General features: G+C 52.1%; 2 protein-coding genes across 4 annotated transcripts in view; one reads left to right on the top strand and one right to left on the bottom strand.

Annotated features, from left to right (window-relative positions):
* Window positions 1-3450, top strand: part of NR5A1 (nuclear receptor subfamily 5 group A member 1) — a 59629-nt gene extending 56179 nt beyond the window's left edge. For all 3 annotated transcript variants that reach the window (XM_044992912.1, XM_044992914.1, XM_044992913.1), the window contains exon 7: window positions 2843-3450. In XM_044992912.1, coding sequence (XP_044848847.1) covers window positions 2843-3090 — 248 coding nt within the window. In that variant the 3' untranslated portion in view covers window positions 3091-3450. The remainder of the gene's footprint in view (window positions 1-2842) is intronic.
* Window positions 3451-8308: 4858 nt separating this feature from the next.
* The window catches only part of ADGRD2 (adhesion G protein-coupled receptor D2), a 63986-nt gene continuing 49592 nt past the window's right edge, over window positions 8309-22702 (bottom strand). Inside the window, exons 25-26 of the mRNA XM_044992691.1 lie at window positions 20620-20650; window positions 8309-10448 (exon numbers count right to left, since the gene is read on the bottom strand). Coding sequence (XP_044848626.1) covers window positions 10441-10448; window positions 20620-20650 — 39 coding nt within the window. The 3' untranslated portion in view covers window positions 8309-10440. The remainder of the gene's footprint in view (window positions 10449-20619; window positions 20651-22702) is intronic.

Raw genomic sequence — 22702 nt, 5'->3', positions numbered from 1 at the left:
GATTTAAAAAATGAAATTAAGTAGCCGAACAAAAATGGAAAACTCAAGTCTTTTGTATTTTCAAGTGCCAGACTAGCATCCTGCTACCCATTGGGAAGAGTTGTAGTAAAACCCCTTAAAGGCAGACCTGGACTGGCCAGAAAGACTAAGGCCATGTCTACACTACCACTTGTGTTGGCAAAACTTATGTCGCTCAGGGGGTGTGGGAAAAAAAGGTGGTGGTGTGGCCAGCGCTGTCAGTGAGAGAGCTTCTCCCGCCAGCATAGCTACTGCTGCTCGTGGAGGTGGTTTTATGACGTCGACGGGAGAGCTCTCTCCCATCGGCATAGAGTGGCTACACGATCGATCTTACAGCAGTGCAGCTGCATCGGTACAGCCGTGCCATTGTAAGCTCACTAGTGCAGACATGGCCTTGGTGTAAGAGCGAGCGAACAAGAGAAATGAACTGCAAATATAGATTAGCTCAATGAAGCCAAACCCTCCCTTGGGATCTGACTAGAACACAATTAAGTGCTGACATTTGGATAACTCACCCTGATTTTTGTCAAATTGCCACTTAATATTGATTGGTGGCCAGGCTCTGGGTCTAGCTCACCTGAAAGGTGGTACCTCCATCAGAACACATCCCACTGGAGCACTGGGCTCAGCATAGTCCTGGAGGGAGAGGTGCCTCCTAGCAGTGAGCAGGATTGACCCTGCTTGGCTTATGAGGTGACAGTCCAAGATAGCATAGCTGCAGATCATGGAAGTGAGATGGGTCTCTGTGGCTGCTGGGAAATACCTGACTGAAGAGTGGCTTGATATGGAAAATAAGATTACCGTCAGGCATGAGCCCCATTAGGGCTTTCTTTGCAGAGGGACAGACTAAAGCCAGGGTGTGTGTTTGTGTTTTCTTCGCTCACAAACAGAAGAAAATGCTTTTAAGTGATTTTTTTATCATGATCTTTTATCAGGGCAGCATCCTGGTCTGATTGATTTAAACCCCACGGCAAGGTTTGTAGATTATAAGGATAAACTGTGGATGCTTATGTGGCTCAGTGTGCTAGGAGCTGTGTCTCTCAGTAGCTAGGTGGTGGCTCCGCACCAGAGAGCTTTCTGCCTTGCATTTCAGTAAGGCCAGTTCCAGGCAACAACAGTGTTACCGGAGAATTGTTTAGACACTTGCGAGGCATAAAGGCTCAGGGTTACTATGTTTGCTGAGCTCTGTTGCCACATTGAAAACCCCAGGTTTATCAGGGAATTAAGCCAGTCTTTTCATAGCCATTCAGAAATGGATGAGCTCTAAGGCCAAAGGCCTATAAGATTTTCTTTGACTGTCTGAGATGGAAGTGGCCACAGCAGCCATTAAAAATTCATCAGCTCTAGAATCTGCAGACTTCCTGAACTGGCAGCTGTTTAGCTGCCTGGATTCTGGCTGTATCCCGATGGCTCTGCAGTATTCTCCATGGTGCTGCTAATATGCATGAGGGATGAAAAGGTCCATAAGGTCCTCTAGTTCATCTGTCTTCTGCTCCTCTTTTTTATAACAAGGGGCAGATTTCCTGAGCAGGTTTTCCCCACCCCTTATATGGTATAAGAACAATTCCATGGATCTCAGAAACCCCCCACCCACACACACACACTGACCCCCCTGTTAAGCTGAATGTTTTCACCTCCAGTTGCTCTTCTTCCCAGTGCTTTGTATTCGGCTGGATAGTCCTGCTATGACTTGCCCATTTTCATGGTTTGGTGCCTTCATCCCCTTGCTGCAGATGCTCATTTCTCTCGGGGGCTGATTGATTAAGTGAACACTAAAACCCACCCCAAGGCTGGTCCTATGTGGCCTTGCTAGTTCCCTCCCTCCAGCCCAAAGCGCTTCCCTCTCACAAACAGCCTCTTTCCTCAAGATCCAAGCCGGTTCCTAATGCACTCTCACGAGTCAAGCAGAACAGGTGAAAAAGCATAACAAGTTTTTTTCACACTTTTTCTTAGAGAAAACTCTTTGATGAACATTTACTGCCCAGCATTCTTCCCAAGTGTGTGGCCAACATGCTTCACCACCTTACTAGGGCCTGTGGGATTGTCCACAAGAAATGCTCCCCAAAACTCCTTCTCCCCACCCTCACCCCCACCCCCTGGTACTGTCAGGATTTGATGGGAACTTGGCAATGGAGCAGGGCTTCATTTCTCACTTGCTGGGAGATCAGTGTTTGGAATTCTCTGTCTCAAAAGTGCTAGTAGATTCAATCAGCTTCAAGGATTGTTTGGCCAGCAATGGCCTCTCAGTAGAGTACTCACACACGTAAGAACTGGCTCGCATGCTCAGCATTAAATTCGTTGCTGAATGGGGCGGGGGTTGTCGAGTTTTCCGTCCTCCCTGTGGCATACTAGATGGATTTAATCTTTCTTTAGCGCACCCAGCAGGGATCAGAGGAGGGTGTGTCTCACAGTCAGTGCCCTACCATTGCAGTGGTGGTGATACAGGTGGAAGCAGAAGGGTGTAAGTGTGGCTGTTCTTTAGTCTTTCCTGTCTCCTCCCAGGATCCCGTTGCCCCTTAATGCTATGCTTTTCCATACGCAAAGAGCAGCCACCTTCTTCTAGACTTAATCGCTTTTACTGGTGAGTCAGAAAAACAACAATAGGAAAGTCCCTGCAGAAGAGCACAAGGTGTGGGCATCTCCACTGTAATGCATGCAGCCACCCTGGGAATGGAAGACCTGCTGTCTGGAGCAGCAGTGCAGAGTTCTTAGAGACCAATGTCTAGGTGCATTGTGGGTCCATAATGTGTGCTGATGGAAGTGTGACACAGGGCTGCGCTTTGTGCCATTTCACGAGACGCTGCCTTTTGTTTTCCTGTTGCAGATATGAAATATTTGGAAAACCACAGCCTGGCGAAGGATGCTCAGGAGAAAGCCAACGCAGCTCTGCTGGAGTACACCGTCTGCCACTACCCTCACTCCGCGGACAAGTTTCGTCAGCTCCTGCTGCGGCTGGCTGAGATCCGCTCCCTCAGCATGCAGGCCGAGGAGTACCTCTACCACAAGCACCTGAGCGGGGAGGTGCCTTGCAACAACCTGCTCATTGAAATGCTGCACGCCAAGCGGACTTGAGTGTGGCTCGTCCCGACAAGAGACTCGTAACAGAGCTTCTCAGAGACGTTCCCTGCTGGGCGCGTGCAGGAGAGGCAGAAGGAAGCTGGGGGGCTGGCCTAGCAGCACTGCTGTCCATCGCCGCCTCGCCCGGTGATTATATTTAACCAGTACTATTGGAAGGGTTCAGATGATTTATTTTAATATACAGTAACTATGGTTTAACAGCACTAAGACGCATATGTTCCAGTCTGGGTGGACTGCCCTTCCGGGAGCATAGCCTGGCCTACACTTGGCTTTCCCTTTCTACATAGCATCTCTTTGGCTTAACACAAATTCCGGGGTGTGGAGGATTAAACCTTAGAAATGGCTTTTCTCTTATTTATGTTCATTTTGACTCATTTTGACTCAGCAGCTGTCTGCCCTAACCCTGCCCCTTCACCTTCTGCCCACAAACATCTCAGGACCCCACTTGCAAAGGGTGGGAGAGAGAGGTAAAAAGGTACCTTGCTGGTTTTACCCCTCCGACAGGCCAGGGCTTCTCCAGATGATGCTCTGTGGTTGTCGCCACCTCCCTGGGGGTGAAACACTTTGTGGAGCTAGCAATGGGGCTGCAGGGATTGGCCAAGGAGACTGCCTTGTGGGATAGTTTGCAGAATGGAGATGCTAGAGACCCCTGGAATGGACATAGTACTGGGGAAAATGCAACCACCTACATGTTCCTGAATCCAGCCATTAGATCCAGGGAGGAGAAATGATCATATCACCATCCTGCTCCTGCCCTGTGACCCAGGGGAGCCTGGGGTTGTGTGCCCCAGAGCCCAGGAAAGCCATGAGAGTCCCCTTTTGGGTCAGGAGACAGTGCTTGAGATGGGATCACTGTGTCACCACAGCCAGAGCGTAGCTGCAGCAACAGGCCTGCTGACCAGCGCTGGGGGCCTTAGCAGAGTGTTGGTCACATTCTGACTGGGGAATCTCTTTGTCCTCTCAGGTCAATATTACAGCACAGCCCCATAGTGTCCAAGTGCTGAGTCAGCCAGTCATTCAGCCCTGCGTCTCCTAGCCTGTGTCCTGCAGCCCCTCTGGCCTGGAAGCTGCTGGCGGGCTGGCCAGGCCAGTGTGCCCCTAGGACGGGATTGTCCGGGCTGATGGACTCCTGCCGTTACATGACTCGGGAGGCTGTTACAGGAAGGAACTGGGAACTGGACAGTAGAGAGCCACCCCCTTCCCCACGAGCTGCCCTCATCTGGGGACCCCACTCCCCGTGGGGTAAAGCGCAGGTGCAGACTGCAGACTCCACCCTCAGTCCAAGCAGGGTGGAGAGCAGGGTTGTTGGGACAAATTCCTCCCTGGTGTAACTGCACCGGGCTGTCACTGAGCTGAACATGGCTGGTTGTATGTGCAGGGGTGGGTGGCAAAGGCTCCTTTTCTGACTAAGCAGCTTCCTGACTGGCTAAAGTGCTGTTTATTCACGTTTTGTGGCTGTGTAACAGGGAGGGCCAGCACTCACCCCGCCCCCATCCCCAGGCCAGCACAGCAGCGATTACAAGCTCTGCCTCATCCTGCTAATGAGTGTCCAGGAGGCTGCCTGCAGCAGGTGGGGAGCAGGGCACCAGGGAAGGGGTGTCATCCTGGAGTTTCAAACTGTGCTTTATGTCTGCAGTGCTCAGCCCTTAGCCGCAGGTAGGCCCCTGCACGCTGACCTGCTACGCCCAGGCATGCCAGTGACCATCCAGCGCAGTGCCAGTCACACCATGGAGTGGGGAGCAGAGGCTGGCCCTGACGCTGACGTTTCAGCACAGAAGCTCGTGACTCCATCGAGCTCTGGCCCCATCTCTTGGCTCAGCCTCTGTCTCCAGGAAGGTTTTCTCCCGCCTCCAGACCTGTCTCACTCTCTTTGGAAGGTTTCCAGCTGCAGTTTCCCTTGCTGTTCTGCATCACAACATTCCCTGTTCAGCAGTCAGGTGCTTTCTCACCCTGGGGCCAGACCCTCTTGTTTCTTAAGGCAGCTTTCCTAGCCAGCAGGACTGCAGTTAATGACTTACTGAACGATTCTGTGTCTAACAGGAAGGCGGGTGACCCCTGGCCCTCATCTCATAGCAGCTTGTTCCGCTAGCACCCCGGAATGTCCCCTTTCAGCCATTCATTGCTGGTAGTGCTACGACTGGCCCAGCAGCCGAGTGTTTTTGAAATCTAGGGAACAAAGCAATTGGGGAATGCAGTCGCCCAGTCGGAGAGTCAATCGAGAAGCACAGTCTCCTGAACCCATGTACTGGATTTCTCCATATAATGCCTGGGATGTGTGAGATGGCAGAATTAGCAGGAATGAACAGGGCTGAGATGCGTCACAGGAAATGGAGTAGGGGGAAAGATGTAACCATCAAAGGACTTTTTTTCTCACCATATCTCACCGCGACAGCTCACCAGCTGCTCTGTGGGTACTCTCGGGAATGCTTCCCATGGGATGGGTCTGGGGACCCTTTGGCTGTAGCCAAATACAGCAACTCATCTGAGCACTTTGTTAGCGGAGTCAGTCCTGTTTGACCATTTTCTCTGTTTGGTCTATTCTATTCAGGTTCTTTTACACTGTGCCCATCTGCACCATATTGTAGCCTTTCCACTGCGCCTCTCCTGGCTCACTCATGTTTTTATTTAGTGGACACTGAAGTCAAAGCTAAGCATGTGACCCTGCTGGAGGACTCTAGGACCAGGTGGCACAAAGACCCGGTCCAGGGGTTCTGCAGCTGGGTAATGAAATGGCAACAGCACTTCTGCACGTCGTGCTGTTCAAGTCATTGCAGGGTGTCTAGCCTCCAGAGAGAAGCTGAGCAGAAAGGGATGTCTTTCTGCTCGCTGGTTCTGCTGTGTGCGCAGCTGAATTAGAGGCCATAGTGCAAATGTTCCACAGGTACCTCGCATGCCGGCCATGTGCATAAAGGCTGCCCTGGGGTTCCTGAGCTGGTGAGTAGGGTTTCTACACCACGCCCCATTTGCCTGCTTCCTCTGGCTGGGAGTAATTAGACCCGCGCCATAACCTACAGCACAACGGTGAGACGGCTCAGCTCCACTGCTGGGTAAGATTCACCCTGGCCACCCAGCAGTGTGTTGCTTCAAGCCACGGTGTGAGCATCTGTCTGATGGCAGCATGTTCCCGTGTCAGTTAATAGAGCTTTCCCACCCGGGGAAGTGAGACCTGCTGACGCTACAAGCCAGCGAGCCCCTTTGACCTTGGGTGCAGCAACCTCCCCCCGTTAGTTAGCAGTGCAAGGTAAAACCAGAAGGTGCTTTATTCTTGCTGCCAGGTTGGTTACTTCAGCTCGACTGTCCTTTTCTATTCCCCGAGCACTGGCCCTTCCCCAGGCTCCAGCACAGGCCAGGCTTAAATGACACTGCTGTGTGCTCCCTGGCAACACAGGTCATATTATTGGCGAATACCGGCCCTTTGTAACAGGTGGGTTCCGATATATTTTCCATTCCAGGTGCTTGTTTCTTGTTTAGAGTGGACTTTTGTACCCAGAGAAATGTGGCTTCTGAAGTTTGGCGCTTTGCAGGCCTTGTGCGCTGCTGCTGCTGCGTACCTTCTTGGCAGACTTTTGTGACTATAAGCAGCTCATTTTCTGGAAGCTTATTAGATGCAGATGAGCATGTTTGTTTCTGCATTTCGACATGTTAATGCATTTTCCTTTCCATGTCTGTGGTTCAGTTTCACTTTGTACTTTGTGGATTTAAAGAGCTGGGGAATATGGTTTGGGCGTTAAAAGATGTTTTATTTTCAGAAAATGAGAAGTGTCCTTAAGTGTCTCTCTCCCCTCCTTCACCCTCTCCATTCCGTCTATGGCAGGAGATTGTTAGCAATGTTCTTGTCAGGATCAAACCACTGTAATAAATTTTGCAATTCACTTAAAAATACAGGTTCTGTGGGTTTTTTTTAAATGTATTTCTAACTCCTGTTTGCTGGGTTGCTGTTGCTGTCACATCTTGTTCCATTACTGCTTTCTGCAGCGGAGCAAAGAACTTTCTTGGGTTTCAACTCCATGCAAACTGAAGGGCAGTGAGCACGTTAAACAGTGCTCAACCCTGATGCTACCTGCCTGGGGTTCCTCTGCAGTGTACCTTAGCTGGAAAAATAAATTAGAGCTGAGGGTTGAATTGGGTCCAAGGAGCCACACAGGCCCTGGCTCTCAGTTTGCCTGAACCTTGGGGCTTCACTCAGCACTGGGATTATCCGGGTACCAGCTGAACGAATTAGGTAATAATGCCTCTATGGGCCTGATTCAGGAATGCAACTAAGCACATGCTTAAAGCCCTGCGTTGCTGAGTGGGGGGTGGGGCAAAGCCCATGCTTAACGTGCCTTGCTGAATCAGGCCCATAAAACACAGTGTAGTTCCCCTCTGTACCATAGTCTGCTGGGAAGGAGGTGGCCATTAGCTGGAAAGGCCTGCGTCGGTAACGCTCAGTGTAACCTCTGTGTAGGGCAAGTTTTTGGTTACTTTGCCAGGGGTCTGAAAAGCGGGGCCCATGGCTCAGCTGGCCTTTGAGACGGGATATTCGGCCCGCTCCAGCGCTGACTCGACGGCCTCGTTACAGCTCCATTCAGTGCGTGGCAATGTCTAGCGGTGATTAACTGTGTTACTGAGCAGAGACTAAATAGCTTCAGCAAACAACTGTCCAGCTGGGGGCTGGCGTAGCACATGAGCCCGCACGTAACAGCCACTGCGGGGGCTGGATGGGACCGAAGTGTCCCGTCTAGTTGGCTGTTGGACATGCAAACTGGGCCAGGTCCACAGGTGTCAGCCACAGCCTGGCGGCAGCTTTGCCTTGCCGGTAACGCTAGCGTGGGCTGAATGCCGGCCGAGCCTGTTGTTAACCCATGACACAGTAACATGCAGTAGTGACTCTTTATGAGGCTAAACAATGACAAACCACAGAGCCTGGTGTCTTTAAAATCAGCCTTTACTCAGCCCTAATACTCAGCAAAACTGATACCGAGCGCACGTGTGCTCTACGCCTAGCACATAGGAGCAGCAACCCTCTGCTGCAAAGCCCAGCGAGAGCGGGATAACACCCCCGCTGCCTCTGAGCAGTGCTACACTAGACAGCCATTACGGCCCTTTAGGGCAGGAATGAGGATAGTTCAGTAATTTAGCATGCAGGGCGATTAAAATTAGCTGGTTTAAAAATGACCCCCTCCACCCCCCCCAAACAAACAAAAAAAACCCCACCCCAGCTACAGTCTGTCTCAGCGTGCCTGTTTCCCAGGCACCCCGCGTCTAGCCCTTGCAGGGGGGTGATGGAAACACTACAGGTGCCTCGCCGTGCACCAGCCTCCTTTGCTGAAGGCAGTGGCGGGCAGCCATATGGTCCTTTACAATGCAGCACTTGGGCTGGTCTGGCTGTGCACACCCCTTGCACGGCCCAGTCTGCAGTTCATGGTGTTGGCCGCTCATGGATGCCAGCCATGCAAAGAGACAAAGCACGTGCAGGTTTGGGTGGTGGTTGTTCCTCTACAAGCCCCTGGCTTTTAGCCTGGCAGAGCAGGAAAAGACCCTGCTGGGCTCCAACAGCCTCCACACCTCTGAGCCCAGGCACGCGGGTGTCTTGGCAAACACAGGCACCTGCTCGCCACTAACCGGGGTGGGGAGGGGTGGTACTTAGGCCTGTGCCCCCACACACCTGGCAGCTTTCTGCTCAGGCTGGTGGCGGCTGGCAGGCGAGGTCTAGCCGCTGAGGCGCTAAGCACACTGTCATGTAGGAATGTTAGGAAGGGGAAGGCAGAGGTGGGGGGGGGCACATAAAGCCCCCTGCAATTAGAGCGAAATAGGGGCTGTCTCAGGGAGACCCCACAAGGCGTCAATGCTGCTGTTTGGTTGGGCCACGCATCGGTGAGCTAAGTGACGCCAGCCAAGTGGCAGCCTTCTAGCCATGGGCTGCCCTAGCAAACCAACCTGGGGACCGTCCAGCAATTCAGGCCTGCACTATTCCAGCCCATCGACTGCAGTACCCTTACTGCGTTCCTGACTCATGGGCTGGAGAAACAGTGCTGAGCTGGTGGGCTGGCGCGGCCCTGAGAGGTGTGGGCAATACAGTCCCTTCATAGCCGGTAAGGCCAGCGGGGCCCACGTTTGACCTTCTGCAAGGCACAGGCCAGAGACTCTCACAAAGCGATTCCTGCAGCAAGCCCAGAACGTCTGGTTGAGCAGCAGCGTCACTAATAAAAAGCCGGCTAATGCGAGACTAATGCACAAGCATTGCAGTTAAGGGGAGGGAAAGTTTTATTGTGTGTACAGAACACGAGGGGGCTCGTGCATTGCAAGGGCTACTTTGTGTGCTGCCTTTTAACGGGCCGCGCTCAGGCATGAGATGAGTGAGTGGTAGGGGGGGGGGCACTATCTTTTCCTTCTCTTTGCCTCCAGCCCAGTTAGTGCATGAAGGACAGAACCAACATTAAAGGACTGGGTCTTGCCCAGGCTAGTGAGCCAGAAACACCACTAGTCTAGCTAGCCACACCTAGCTCTGCCCTGCTGTTACACCCACCATTTCACCACGTGCCACGTCCCACTGACTGAGTCTCTCATGTTGAGCCTTCAGCCTCTCCAGAGCCCTGCATGGTATTTTCATGGAATGAATCACTTAAGCTTTTGCCCCTGTATGGAATCCTATGAGCTTTAGCTGTTTTATCAGGCAAGAGTTGGGGGGCAGGGGAAGCTGGCAGAGCCAGCAGCTGGCTGGGAAGTGGGGCAGTAGCACAGCGAGGTTGGCGTAGTCTTGTTTCAGTGCAAGGGGCTGGACTTGGTGACTTCTCAAGGCCTTTCCAGGTCTCTGATGACTCAGTGGGCATGCACCAAGTGAGGAAAGGGGCTGCAATCCCGCCTCTCCTTGGGGGACATGACCCAGCCGGCCGGGGGCTGGAGAGTAGCTCTGCTCACTAGCCTCACCGGACCAACAGGGTTCCAATCACAGTTGGGAAAACGCCTTTCTGGTGAGTGTTTTAGCTGAAGCTTTCCAAGTTTGTCCCTCCCCGTTTAATGGCAGACTAGCAGAGCAGCATGGTGCTACCGAACCAAGGCCCAGAGAGGAGTGGCTGCGGCCCATGGCAGAAGGGCTAACGCCAGGTGCAAGGGAAGCAGGTCACATGTGAATGGTCAGCGAGGAGCAGGTCAGGGGCTCCTCCTGCCTGGCAGGATACCCCAGGCCTGCCTTGGTTTTAGCTGCACGTGCCAGAAGTAAAAAACACAAGTTCAACGGTGTGGGACGCTGTGGCTCTCCAGGAGGAACTCAAGATGGCCGCTGCGCCCGGCTTCCATGGACCTGCCTTCAGTTTGGAGAGCCTGGGGGGAGGCGGGGCTGGGCGTCACCTGGAAAAGCTCCTCTCAGAACCCTAAATCCGAGGAGAGAGTGCGTTAGTCAGCGCGCAGACAGCCTCCGCATCCCACCGAGGACAGGCCTGGCTTGGCCCTTGCTAGAGACGGGGCTTGGGCTACTCACATACCGGGGGGGCACCAGCTGCTGCAACAGCAGGGGCATTTAGCCTTTATCTGGTGCACAAATGTGGCCCTGAAAACCCAAAGCTTCCAGATTTATGGATCCAGGAGCCTAGACTCACACTGCACAGCCAGTTCCCCTGGCTTGGTCAGTTGCTACTGCCCCAGCTCGCCCCAACATCCCCCTCCCCCAGCCACTGCCGCCCCCCTCACCGCCACCCCAGGTAGACGCCATGGCTAAGAAGGGGGGTTTCATAACAGCCTAGAGGTCACTAAAATTACAGTTTAGAGAAAACCAGTTGGGAGCTATTGTTAGTTACTTTTTTGCATAACAATGAAGTTAAAAAGCAACAATTTTTAACTGATCGAAAGGACTATTGAAAAAAACCACCACAGCAACTACCTCTTGGCAGTGAGTTCCACAGGTTATCACAGAGGCCATGTGTTCGGCGGGATTTGCGGCAAGCGCCGTACAGTTATAGGAATGCGAACTGCCACAATGACATTGGCGATGATGTCGCTGTGTGACGGCTATAAACCCGCCTGCCTTGGGCCAGACAGCAACCTCTGAATGCCAGTGGGTGGGACGACCTTTCTCCTGGCAAGTGAGTCCTTAGCTGGCCAGCATGGGCCATCTTACAGCCCAGTCTAAAGCAGCTGGTGCCAGGCACTGTGCGCAGCAGGCTACTGGGCTGGCTGAACCCTGCAGCAGTTCTGCTGGCCATATTAGCCAGTATTTAGTCCCACTGGTTGTTTTCCTGAGAATCAGTCAGATGTCCAGTCAGCTTTTGATACCTCAGATTAATAGATTATGATTTTTTAAGGCTATTTAATGATATTGTGATTTGTTAGCGCTGCTTAATATTGATCACAGAAGGAGTGGGTCATGGAGACAAGCAGACACTTGTTGCTATGTGTGGCTTAGCAACATACACAATGTATTCAAAGGGCATAATGAAATTATCACGGGGAAACAATGAAGCCATCACTTGACGAGATGGAGGATGTGGAGCTCTTGTTTGCCAAGACAAGACAGACACTACTTATTGTTTGCACAAATCTGTGAACTGCCTGGCCCACCCCTCCCTACGTAATGGGGGTGTAATGAATCGCTGTGGACTATTCAGTTTAATGTGTAGCTTTGTACAGCTGGGCAGGAGCTCATTACTGGGGAAAACGTGTGGCCTCTCAGCATGAACTGTGTCCTTAGCAGGGGAACAGCCTGTTGTGAGGTGTCGTAATATCAGGTGGAGGTGTGGGGGAGGGAGTGGGGCAGGCCGCGCGAACGTCTAGCGGGACTGGAGATTTGTAGCTGACAGCTGGGTCCCGCTCTAAATTAAGAGAATTTTAGCTCCTCACATGTTGTAATAATCTTGCTTTAAATATTTTTGTAAAAGTTGGCCATAATATTTCCATTTTAATGGTCTTAATCTTACCTGGTGCTATAGCTTTGCTTAGAAACTGTATCTGCTGCTAATAATTTTATAGAGCTAATTTAATTGATTTCCCTAGGCAGTCTGAGCAAAATAGGTGGCTAGTAAAAGATCATGGTTTTGAGTGGCTTTGAATATGATGCCAGTATAATCACAGAGAAGCCAGAAATAGGATGGAGGCTTGAGGGGAAGGTTGTCTTTGTGGTTAAAGTCCTGGCCCACTGCTTGGACGCACTGGTTACAGTCCCAGGCTCTGGTCTGATTTCCGGCACGAGTTTAGGCAAGGCAATCATTGTTTGGGGTCTCAGATCCCGCTCTGCAAAATAAGCTACCGGCACTGCCTTTCTCAGCACTCTTGTCACGTTAGCGTGAGCATTATGGGCAGACCCTGGCTCTCACTATGTGGCTCAGTGTGGGCCTGGAGGTGCTATCATCAGATGGCTAATAATCATTACAGCTGGTTGAAATGTTCAAACAAGCAAACTAACAGCCCCTTTTCGTCATGAACATATTCTGCACAGACGCAGTTTGGCAACATTTGCGATGAAACGTTATCATTTTAAAAGTAAGAAAATGCCAAAAAAAAATCTAAATAAATGTGGGGGCGAGACTAAACTGACCCAAAAATTCATTTTAAAATCTCTCTTATTTCAGCCATGGAAGACAAACACAAACATTCAAATACAAATTTCAAAAAATGAAACAAGTTATTTCAAATTTTTGTGTGTGATGTTTTGCTTTTTGTTGTTTTGACCATTGCTAAAGTCATTAGCCTCCTGGCTTGTCGTCAGTATAATTTATGATGAACTCTAGGTTTGGCTGGCACAGGAGTTGGAGCGAATCTGTTGCAGCGCCCCCTAGAGGCCAGGGCAGGATTGTTGCCCCTTGGACACTCACCAGCACCAGGCTAAGTCTAGGCTGAAATGTCATGGCTGCTGTCGCTGGAGCTGGCTTTACGCAACGCCTAATGAGTCGGCCTCAGGATAGCCTCTTGCCTCACTTGGCCTCGATTTGCTTCCGCTGACGTCAGCCAGCCCCCAGAAGTTACGTACAGCTGAACATCACTCTTCGCCGACCAGGCCATGTACCCAGGAGCTGTGCTGTGTCAGAGCGACCCTGGGGTCGGCCAGGCAGCACAGAGCTAGGGCATTATTGTATGTCTTGTGTGGCGGAAAGCACTTGACTTTGTGCCCAGTGCTTCATAGCACTGCAGCCGCACAAACAGGCCAGCTGCAGTGGGCTGCCTGTTGGGACGGATGTAGTTGCGGGGGCGTGGAAGAGGGCTTGTCAGGCTGGAAGCGGGACTCCTCATTCCCGCTCAGCCGGGAGAATTGCAAAGCTGAGTTGTGCAGGCACCTGGGGGATGCAACAGGAACTGCTCTTGGCACCGGAGAGGCTGCTACACAAATCTTAGCAGTGCACAGAAGGTGCTGGGCTGTGGATTTTAGGTGACAGCTTGGGACAGGCATGCGTATGTGTATGCACGTGCATTTCTACTAGCTTTAAAGGACTCCAGGGTTCTAATCCTATCTTTGCCGGGGGCTTTCTAGATAAATCACTTAACCTGCCTATAAAATACAACTAATTCCTCCCTTTCTGGTGGGTGTGACCCCACCCAGCCTCTGAAACACCTGCAGCACCTTGAGGAGCTTGTCCCAGGGTCGTTCTCCCTCACTCAAGCCTGGATAATGCACCCAGCATTGTGGGCTCTGGTGCCAGACAGTTGCATTGACCCAGATCATCTCTTACAGAGAAGAGATGAGAGCAGAGGCCCAGCTCCCCGATCAGCTCCAAGCATTGCAAGTTCCCTAGACTTGTCTCTGGTGCAGCTGCTCTGGGGTCCTTTTCTCAGGGGTTCCATGGCAGAGGTAACAGAGCGCCTCTGAAGCAGGTCAAGGGTCAGTGCATAGATGAGGGGACAGAGGCCCTGAGAGGCTTTGTGGGTTCCCCCAGGGGCAGAGTCAGGACTCGAACTCAGATGCCCAGGCTGCCGCCCGCCCGCCTAGCTGAGCAGCAGAAGGGGGCACCAGGCCGAGCAGCCATTCTGCTCTTGCTCCACCAGGTCCAGGTCTCTAAACTCCCTGGGAAAGCAGCAGTGACTCTAGCCAGGGCGGGCTGGCCACTGGTGCTGGGCATCGCACAAACCCTTAGCAGGGCAGGGCAGGGCATTCTCAGTGAGACTGGCTAGCAAACCTTGAGCCATTTATCGCTAGTGATGCTACCACGAGACGGGCTCAGTCCAGCCTGGGGCCTGCTGCTGCCTGGCGGGGACAGTGAACCCTCCTCTCCTCGTGAGGGCAGCAGGCGCTGAGGCTACTCAGAGCCAAGCCAGCCTGTGCCGTTAAAGCAGAGCGTGGAAATCAATGGAGTCTCATGAGGATGCTGTGCTGAGTGGTGCTCAGATACTGGGGGCTGGGGGCCAGACACGTACCTAGATAGACTGGGCAAAGCTGGCAAGCCCCCTGAGGAGCAGCGCAGGCAGCCTGCTGGTTTCCACGCTGCCAGCCAAATGGAGGCAGCAGGTGGTGGGAGCAGCGATGTGCACAGGCTGTAAAGGGCTAACTTCCTAAGAGAGACAGGCCCCCCCCTCCCGCCACTGGGCCCCGAGACATGGAGCAGCTCCCAAGTCTGCGGAGAACTCACTGCCTGGGCTCAAGCGCTGCAGCAGGACTCGTGGAGGGGAGGGAAAATCCGAAAAGGTGGCTAAGCGGCTTTTGTAGCAGCGGCGCACAATTCTCAGAGCGCGCGGTGCCCTGTGCACGTCAGACTGGCGCAGGTGGATGTGCAAAGCTTCCCAGCTGAAGAGGTGTTGCTAAGCAATTCAAGGGGCAATGCACCTTTTAAGGAGCTGTTTGGTTTCATGCACTCGCTCCTCTCTGGGTCAAGCAACGCCTCTTACAGTTACAGCCTGCAGGCCTGACAAGAGAGAGCTCCTGTTTGCACCATGGCAGTGGAGGCTGCAGCAGGGGCTCCCCGCAGAAGAAACACTGCACCTGCCTAGGGGTGAGTTTGACTGTTAATATGCAGGTTAGCCTGAAAGTGTGCGAGTGTGACAGAGAGACTGTGCGTGCACCTTTACACATCTGCTGCACGTGCTTCTGGGACCCCAACGCCTACATTTCCTTCCTCCAGGGGATTTAGTGAGCGGGTCCATAGAGTGCAAGATTCCCCCCTGCATACGCTGCCCCGGGAAGTGCAGCCGGTGGTGACCTCTGCACGGCGGTGCTGCACTGTACCAGAGAATCACTTGTCCTGGGCTCAGGCACTTACCCAGAACTGCACAGGGGCACCCAAGAAGGTTAAGGCAAATTAACAAATGTGAAGCCAATGCACATAAATGAAAGCACATTAAACCCCATCTGAATGTGCTAAGACAGGAGTAAAATTGCCTTAGTTCACTGGTATATTAGACAGTTTTTCTGGCATAGCTGTGTCAGGTAGGAGAGTGAAAAAATCACACCCCTCCAGTCAGCACAGCTGCCCCAGTGTCGTCTTGGCTGGCATGGCTCAGTCTGTTGGGCCCTCGCAAGCCCAGCAAAGCTCCCTTTTGCCACTTAAGCTGCATCTCCCTTAGGAGGTTTCCCTATATGGCTCAACTGATCCAGCTATATCGGAAAAACACTTTTCAGTGTAAACAAGGCTTACGGTCACTTTACTTGGGGTTTAACCGGATTTAACTTATGCACATGGACTTCACCCCTTTAGCTGATTCGTCTTCGTTCTCCTGAGTGTCGCCGAGCCGACATGGCCTCAGATTAACCAGAGCCGGGAGGAGAAGCATCAGGCTTAGATGGGGAAGGAGTCAGAGCTGCTACAACTGGCCCAAAGGAAAGTAGTCGAGCAGCAGGTGCCCTGGGCCTCGCTATCCTGCTAGATGCTGGTACACATGAAGGTTTATGTTTTACTACCTAGAACTAGTCGATGTGCACAGCGGTTTATTATTTCTGCCTTGCCAATCTGTCCAGAGATGTGGGAAAACTGTGATCTTTCTCGGTGACACCTTTTTTTAAATAAAAGATTCAATGTACCCTGCACAACTTCCTCCCCATGGAGAGAAACCATCAGCCAGAGACCAAGAGCTGCTAGAGTCCTGCTAATGCAAGATATGGCCCAGATCAACCCTTACAGCTATCACAGTGAATCTTACATAACCACATCCCAGGAAAGCTTCATCAGATTTAACAAAGTAAAAACAACATCCAATCATCCATCCATCCCAGGCATTTCTACAGTCCCAATCCCAGTAGGATCTGCGGTAGGTGCTCATATCCTGAATCTAGTCTAAGGAGTTCTCAGAAGAACCAAAGACACCACAAAAAAATTAAAACTGAGCTACTCCATGGTGCTGGACCATTTTAAATAGTGGGGGTGCTGAAAGCCAGTCCCCTGACCCCGTCCATCCGCTCCCCAAGAGCTGGGACCAAGGGGTAAGGGGGCCAAGGCTGAGGCCACAGCTGGGGGTGAGTGCAGGGTTGGTGGCCGGGACGCCTCGGCCACGTGCGGGGCCAGAAGTGGAGGTGCAGGGCCGGTGGCCAGGACCCCCGGGTGCAGGGCCTGAAGCGGAGGCACGGGGCTGGGACCCAGCATGCGGGGCTGGAAGTGAAGCCCCACATCAAACGTGGGGGTGCTAAGTTCCCGCGCCTCTGGAGTTAATGTGTGCAGATTGGCCTCGGTGAAGGCACTGGGCCTTTCATTAACACAATCTCTGCCGGTTTCCCCTTTTAATCTTCTTTAGGAGGAAAAAAAACAGCACTGCACAAAACAATCCCCACTAGACAATATCTTCCTGGAGGAACTGTCATCGGGGCCTTTGAGAACTGAATGTTTGACTGTGAGATAGACAGGGACACAAATTATCTTAGGAAACAAAGTACATTGTGCAGCAGCTTTTGTGTTCACGGAATATTTAAACCAGAAAGGAAATATTTATTGTACTCAGATACATTGTCTCCCTCCATGACAGAGGCAGCACAGAGCCCTCCTTTTGTCTAACTGCCGGCTTCAGAAGTCCTCAAACGCACCTGAACAGGCCGAGGTGTGCGCTAGGGGGGGAAATGCTGAGCCGGACAGGATGCCTTGGCCAAACTGCAAGCCCAGCAAGACAAGGAGCGGTCTCACCTCAGGTTCAGGTAAGCAATAGTCACGGGCTGGACTCTGGCCCAGCTCCATTGATTACCATTGAAGTTAGGAGCCTAAACATGTACCAGGCTCTGGGCTTCTGCCATCAGCGGTGAAGAAATGTCAGCGTTCCCTGCGTGCAGCTATGTCCTCGCATTCGGGGAGCGCTGCTTACCGGCCGGGCAGCGGCCCAGCTCTGGCACCAACTGATTGCGTTAGCTTGGGCAAGTCATTTACCCAGTGAGGGCAATTACCCACTGGAACAAATTACCAAGGGGCGTGGTAGAGTCTCCATCATGCCACCATTACGCCAGGATGGGATGTTTGTCTGAAAGTTCTGCTCTAGGGAGGATTTGGGGCGGTTCCCTGGCCTGTGTCACGCGGCAGGTCAGAGCAGATGATCACAGTGGCCCCTTCCGGCCTTGGAATCTATGAAAAGTCTTGGTCCATTTGCCCGGCTGTAAAATAGAGGGAACAGTCCTGACTTACCACCCTGGGGTGCCGTGAGCCTTAACTCCTGCAGGGGTGTAAAGTGCTTTAAGGTGCTTCTCCTAGAGGCAGCGCCAGGCACCCCAGCCAGGCAGCGTCACTAATTACTAATCATTAGTGATGATAAAGACACAGCGGCCATGCTTTGTGCTGCTTGGATTCTATGCCAGCCAAGCCAGTGCAACAGCCCCAGTTCTACGGGCAATTACAGTTCCCTGCTGCAGAACAGCCATTCAATCAGCAGCCTTGCGGGTGCACAGAACTAGACAGACAGTCTTTGGCTTCTTAGGAGACTTTGGCCTCCTGACCGTTTTAGGAAAGGCGCTATACTTTCCTACCCAGCCCTTTGCCATTTCCAGTTTACCATTCCTCTGGGGCTTGCGGAGAAGCCCCCAGGTCCTAAGAGTCCTCCCTTCCCAGCCCAACACTTCTGTTGTCTGCAATCTACTTCTCATCAGTTCTCCTCTCCTTGGCTGGCTGGATATTCGTCTCCGCAATAATACGGGGCACGTGCCAGCTGTTTGTCACCCGACGTCCTCCCAGGGCGTTACCAAGAGAGGTAAATGTCATCACCTGCACACTGACAGTGGGGCTGGGAAGAGAATGAGGCACATTCGGGTCACAGGGTGAATCACCTGCAGCATCTGGGCTAGAAGCCAAGTTTCCCGCTTTGACCACTGCACCTCACTTCTCCCTTCGGTTTGGGAGGTACCCCGAGCTTTACCCGCACATTAGAGCTGATCTGGATGGGCGTACAGTGCTTTGCCGCCATTTTTGCCCTTGCACAATCCTGCGTCTGGCTTTGGGAACTCAAAAACCACAGGTTCTCTACAGCTCGAGGCAGGAATTTTGCTCCTACCACGATCAGCCGGTGACAGATTTTCCTTTCACAAAGCTAACAAATGGCTCTGGCACCAATAGCCGGTGCACTCAGGAGGCAGAGAGGGATCTGCATTGCCTGGATGCACGTCCTAGGTCCCTGAACTCAGCCCAGCCAGCAAACCTGCTCTCTCTGCCAGCTGAGCACAATAGTGGGAGATTGGCGAAGATAATGGAGGAATCCAGTCAAAGTCTCTTGCCTTATTTCTGACTGGGAACCAATGGGAGCCAGCTTCTGGGCACAGCAGTGGGAATTTCTAAGCATGGCATCTGCCTTCAACAGCTGTCCAGCCAAGTGCTCCCCCGTACCAGGCAGAAACCTCGCCTCATTGCTCCCTTGGAGCTGTGACCTTGAGCAGATTCCTTTGGTTGTGCCCAGGAAACTCCTCAAACAGAGGTGAGTAGTGGGCTGACCTAGCCCGGGGGAGTTGGAATGTGCCTAGCTAGGGACAAAGGACAGGAGCAGAGCTCTCAGGTGAAACCCCTCCCTTGGCAGTGGGAGCACTGGCCTCTGGAGAGGGGAGAATTCACCCTGTGTCTATTGATGCTACTTACAGAGACCCCCACCCCACTATCTGAGCACTGTCCTCTTTACTGGATTTAATCCTCACAACAGGTGCCCACCCACCCCTCCCAGCAAAGTGATCAATGATCCCGCAGCACCTGGCACTGACACCCAGCGATGTGCATGGGCATGCACCCAGGTGGGGTGCTTTGATGGGAAGAGCCACACGCACTGGGTGCAGGGGCGGGGCGGGGCACTTTTAAATATCTGCCCAGTAGCATCGCAATGGATCTGGCCTATCCTGCACCGAAAGCTGCTCTAAGCATCTACAGGCGGTGGCAGCGCTCCTGCCAGAGGCTGTGGCACAAGGGGCTGGTGACTGGCATGGTGCAGCATAGGGAGGGGTAGCAGAGATGGCAAGAAAGGTGTGGATACAGGAGCTCAGAGCGTCTCAACATGGGGAGGGGCCTGGGCACACAGGGCCGTTCCTACCCATATGCAAAGTACGCGGCTGCGTAGGGCACCAGGGAATTTGGGGCACTGCATTGCCTGGTGCCCTGCGCAGCTGCGTGTTGCTCCAGCCCCTTCCCCATGGCCCCAGCCCTGCTCTGCCCCTGCCCCATCCCAGCCCCACCCTCACCCCGCTGAGGAGTGCAGCAGGGCCCAGCCTGCACTCACCGGCAGCGGGAAGTGCAATGACCCAGACCCAGCTGCGCCACCAGTGAGTGCTGGGGGTGATTCTGCCTGCTCCCCAAGCCAGCCCTGAAATGTGGCATTTAATTGCGGCTGGGCCATATGGTGCTTTGTGGACATAAAAACATAAAAGCGGCCATACTGGGTCAGTCCAGTATCTTGTCTCTGACAGTGGCCAGTGCCAGGTGCCCCAGAGGGAATGAACAGAACAGGGAATCATCAAGTGACCCATCCCCCATCACCCATTCCCAGCTTCTGGCAAACAGAGGCTAGGGACACCATCCCTGCCCATCCTGGCTAATAGCCATTGATGGACCTATCCTCCATGAACTTCTCTAGTTCTTTTTTGAACCCTGTTACGGTCTTGGCCTTCACAACATCCTCTGGCAAGGAGTTCCACAGGTTGACTGTGCGTTGTGTGAAGAAATACTTCCTTTTGTTTATTTTAAATCTGCTGCTTATTAATTTCATTTGGTGACCCCTAGTTCTTGTGTTAGGAGGAGGAGTAAATAACATTTTCTTATTTACTTTCTCTACACCAGTCATGATTTTACAGACCTCAATCATATCCCCCTAGTCATCTCTTTTCCAAGCTGAAAAGTCCCAGTCTTGTTAATTTCCCCTCATACGGAAGCCGTTCCATGCCCCTAATACTTTTTGTTGCCCTGTTCGGAACCTTTTCCAGTTCCAATATCCCTCCTCCCCCACCCCCCAGTATTTCAAGAAACACCTGAGCTGAGATTGTTTGAATGTTGCAATCTCGACAAAACACCATATTTTGAAATTAAAAACAGAACGAGGAGAACATTTCTGCCTGTGTGCATGGATCCCCCCTTTCTGCGACCAGCCCTCCTCAGTGCAGAAGCAGCAGTGCAATATGATTTTTAATACCCTCATCAAGACCTTATCCCAAGCACAAAGAGAAGCGGAAATGAGGGAGGGAGAAGTTACCTGAGGATTTGAACGCTGTCAGCTCTACAGCCTGAAAGAGGGGAGAACACTCGTTAATTGAGATTTGCTCAGGGAGGGAGTTTCCAAGCCCCAGGGAGCCGAGATCTGTTCATAGCCACATTCCCCAGGTCAGAGCAGGGCTTTTTTCCTGCCACCAATGCAGCCAAGAAGTGCTTTGCCGCATGCACTCTCCTTTCCCATCGCTCCCTGCAGCTCCGCTGTTTCACAGGTAGGGGAACTGCCCTGCCCCTCGTGTTCACGGAGCTTTGGTGAACTCACCCACCGGTGCCAGCTGGGCACTGTGCCCAGCACGTGTTCTTAGGGAGAGCCCCCCAGAAGTGGGCCTGTGGCATAAGAGCCCTGCCCTGGCAGCACGCTTTGCTGAAAGTGGGGCTCCCATCCTTGCCTGGGGCAATGCAGCAGAGGGGCACAGTGCTAGGACATACAGAACAATCCAACACAAGAGGGGACGGGACGGGACCGGCTAACCCAAGCCAGCTTTTCCATCTCTCACTGCACTGGATGGAGCATAGGGCCCCCCCGAGCCAGCCGTGGGACCTAGGCAGGCCCTAGTAAAGACCACCTGCACCATGAGGCACCCTGGGGCCACCTCCTCCACCCTCTCTTCCACAAAATATTTACTAATTTAAGGCCTAATCCTGGCAATGGCTTCCCAGCATCCCCAGCCCCATGCAGTCACAGATCAGGCAAGCTCCGGACAACCACAAGATTGACTTAAAAATCACAAGGCTTGTTTAAATGATAAACTTTAGACAAGCAAAGAATCCTGTGGCACCTTATAGACTAACAGACGTTTTGCAGCATGAGCTTTCGTGGGTGAATACCCACTTCTTCCACCCTTGCATCTGAAGAAGTGGGTATTCACCCACAAAAGCTCATGCTGCAAAACGTCTGTTAGTCTATAAGGTGCCACAGGATTCTTTGCTGCTTCTACAGAACCAGACTAACACGGCTACCCCTCTGAAACTTTAGACAGGAATGGCAGAGCTGCTTCTGTCCCCTAAGCGCTGTTGACAAGGGTGGGAAGGATTCACATTCAGATATCTTGATATAAAACAGCAAAGAATCCTGTGGCACCTTATAGACTAACCGACGTTTTGCAGCATGAGCTTTCGTGGGTGAATACCCACTTCTTCGGATAAGGTGCCACAGGATTCTTTGCTGCTTCTACAGAACCAGACTAACACGGCTACCCCTCTGATACTTGATATAAAACAGGAGGCCAACTTGATCTCTTTTGAAGAAAAACAGTATCGGCCTCAGCCTCTAGGTCAGGGTTCTTAAACTGGGGTTCGTGAAATGTTACAGGAGGTTCTCGGGAAAAAATTCCCTAATGGCGGACAGAGCTGTCCCTAGGAACCCCGGCACGGGGCCAGCAGCCTGGAGCCCTTGGACTTCCACGAGCTAAGCAGATCAAAGCAAGCAGATCTGTCACCCTGAGGAGATTTACACTTCAAGACTCCTTATAAGAAATGGAAAACGAGGTGGATACTTTTTGCTGTTTTTAAAATTATGATGAAGAAGAAATTTAAGCTTTGTTGTAACATGTGTTGTTTGCCTGGACTACTCAAGACCTGAATGTTTGTGCAGGAGGAACTCTTTGAGTTGGCTTCTTAAATACTTTCCTGCTGTTTCACATCTGATACTCCTTGATGAAACCTAGGAGCTTTGTCTTATAACAGGCTTATTCAAAGTGATACAAGCTACGAAAGTGAGATCTTGGAAGCGTGTTTTGTTTTCATAATGTAATAAAAATACTGTAATGATAAATAATAATGAATAATAAATAGTGTGTAAATAAGCATGTAATAAAAACAAATTTTATATTTCCAAGCTCACTGCTTTTATCATTTATACTCAGGTAAAGGAGAAAATCCCTGGAAATACTCATTGTTAGGAGGGGGTTTGCAAGACTTGACATTTCAGTGAAAGGGGTTCACAGGTTGTTCAAGTTTGGGAACCACTGCTCTAGGTTCTACTGTTCTTCATCTTAACATCATCAGTTTCACTTCCAGTGGGGACCTGTCCTGGCTGCCCTGCTCGGTGAACAGCGGTGACTGCT

Source organism: Mauremys mutica, chromosome 18 (assembly GCF_020497125.1).
Source record: "Mauremys mutica isolate MM-2020 ecotype Southern chromosome 18, ASM2049712v1, whole genome shotgun sequence".
Classification (NCBI taxonomy): Eukaryota; Metazoa; Chordata; order Testudines; family Geoemydidae; genus Mauremys; species Mauremys mutica.
This window is presented reverse-complemented; position numbering and strand designations above follow the sequence as displayed.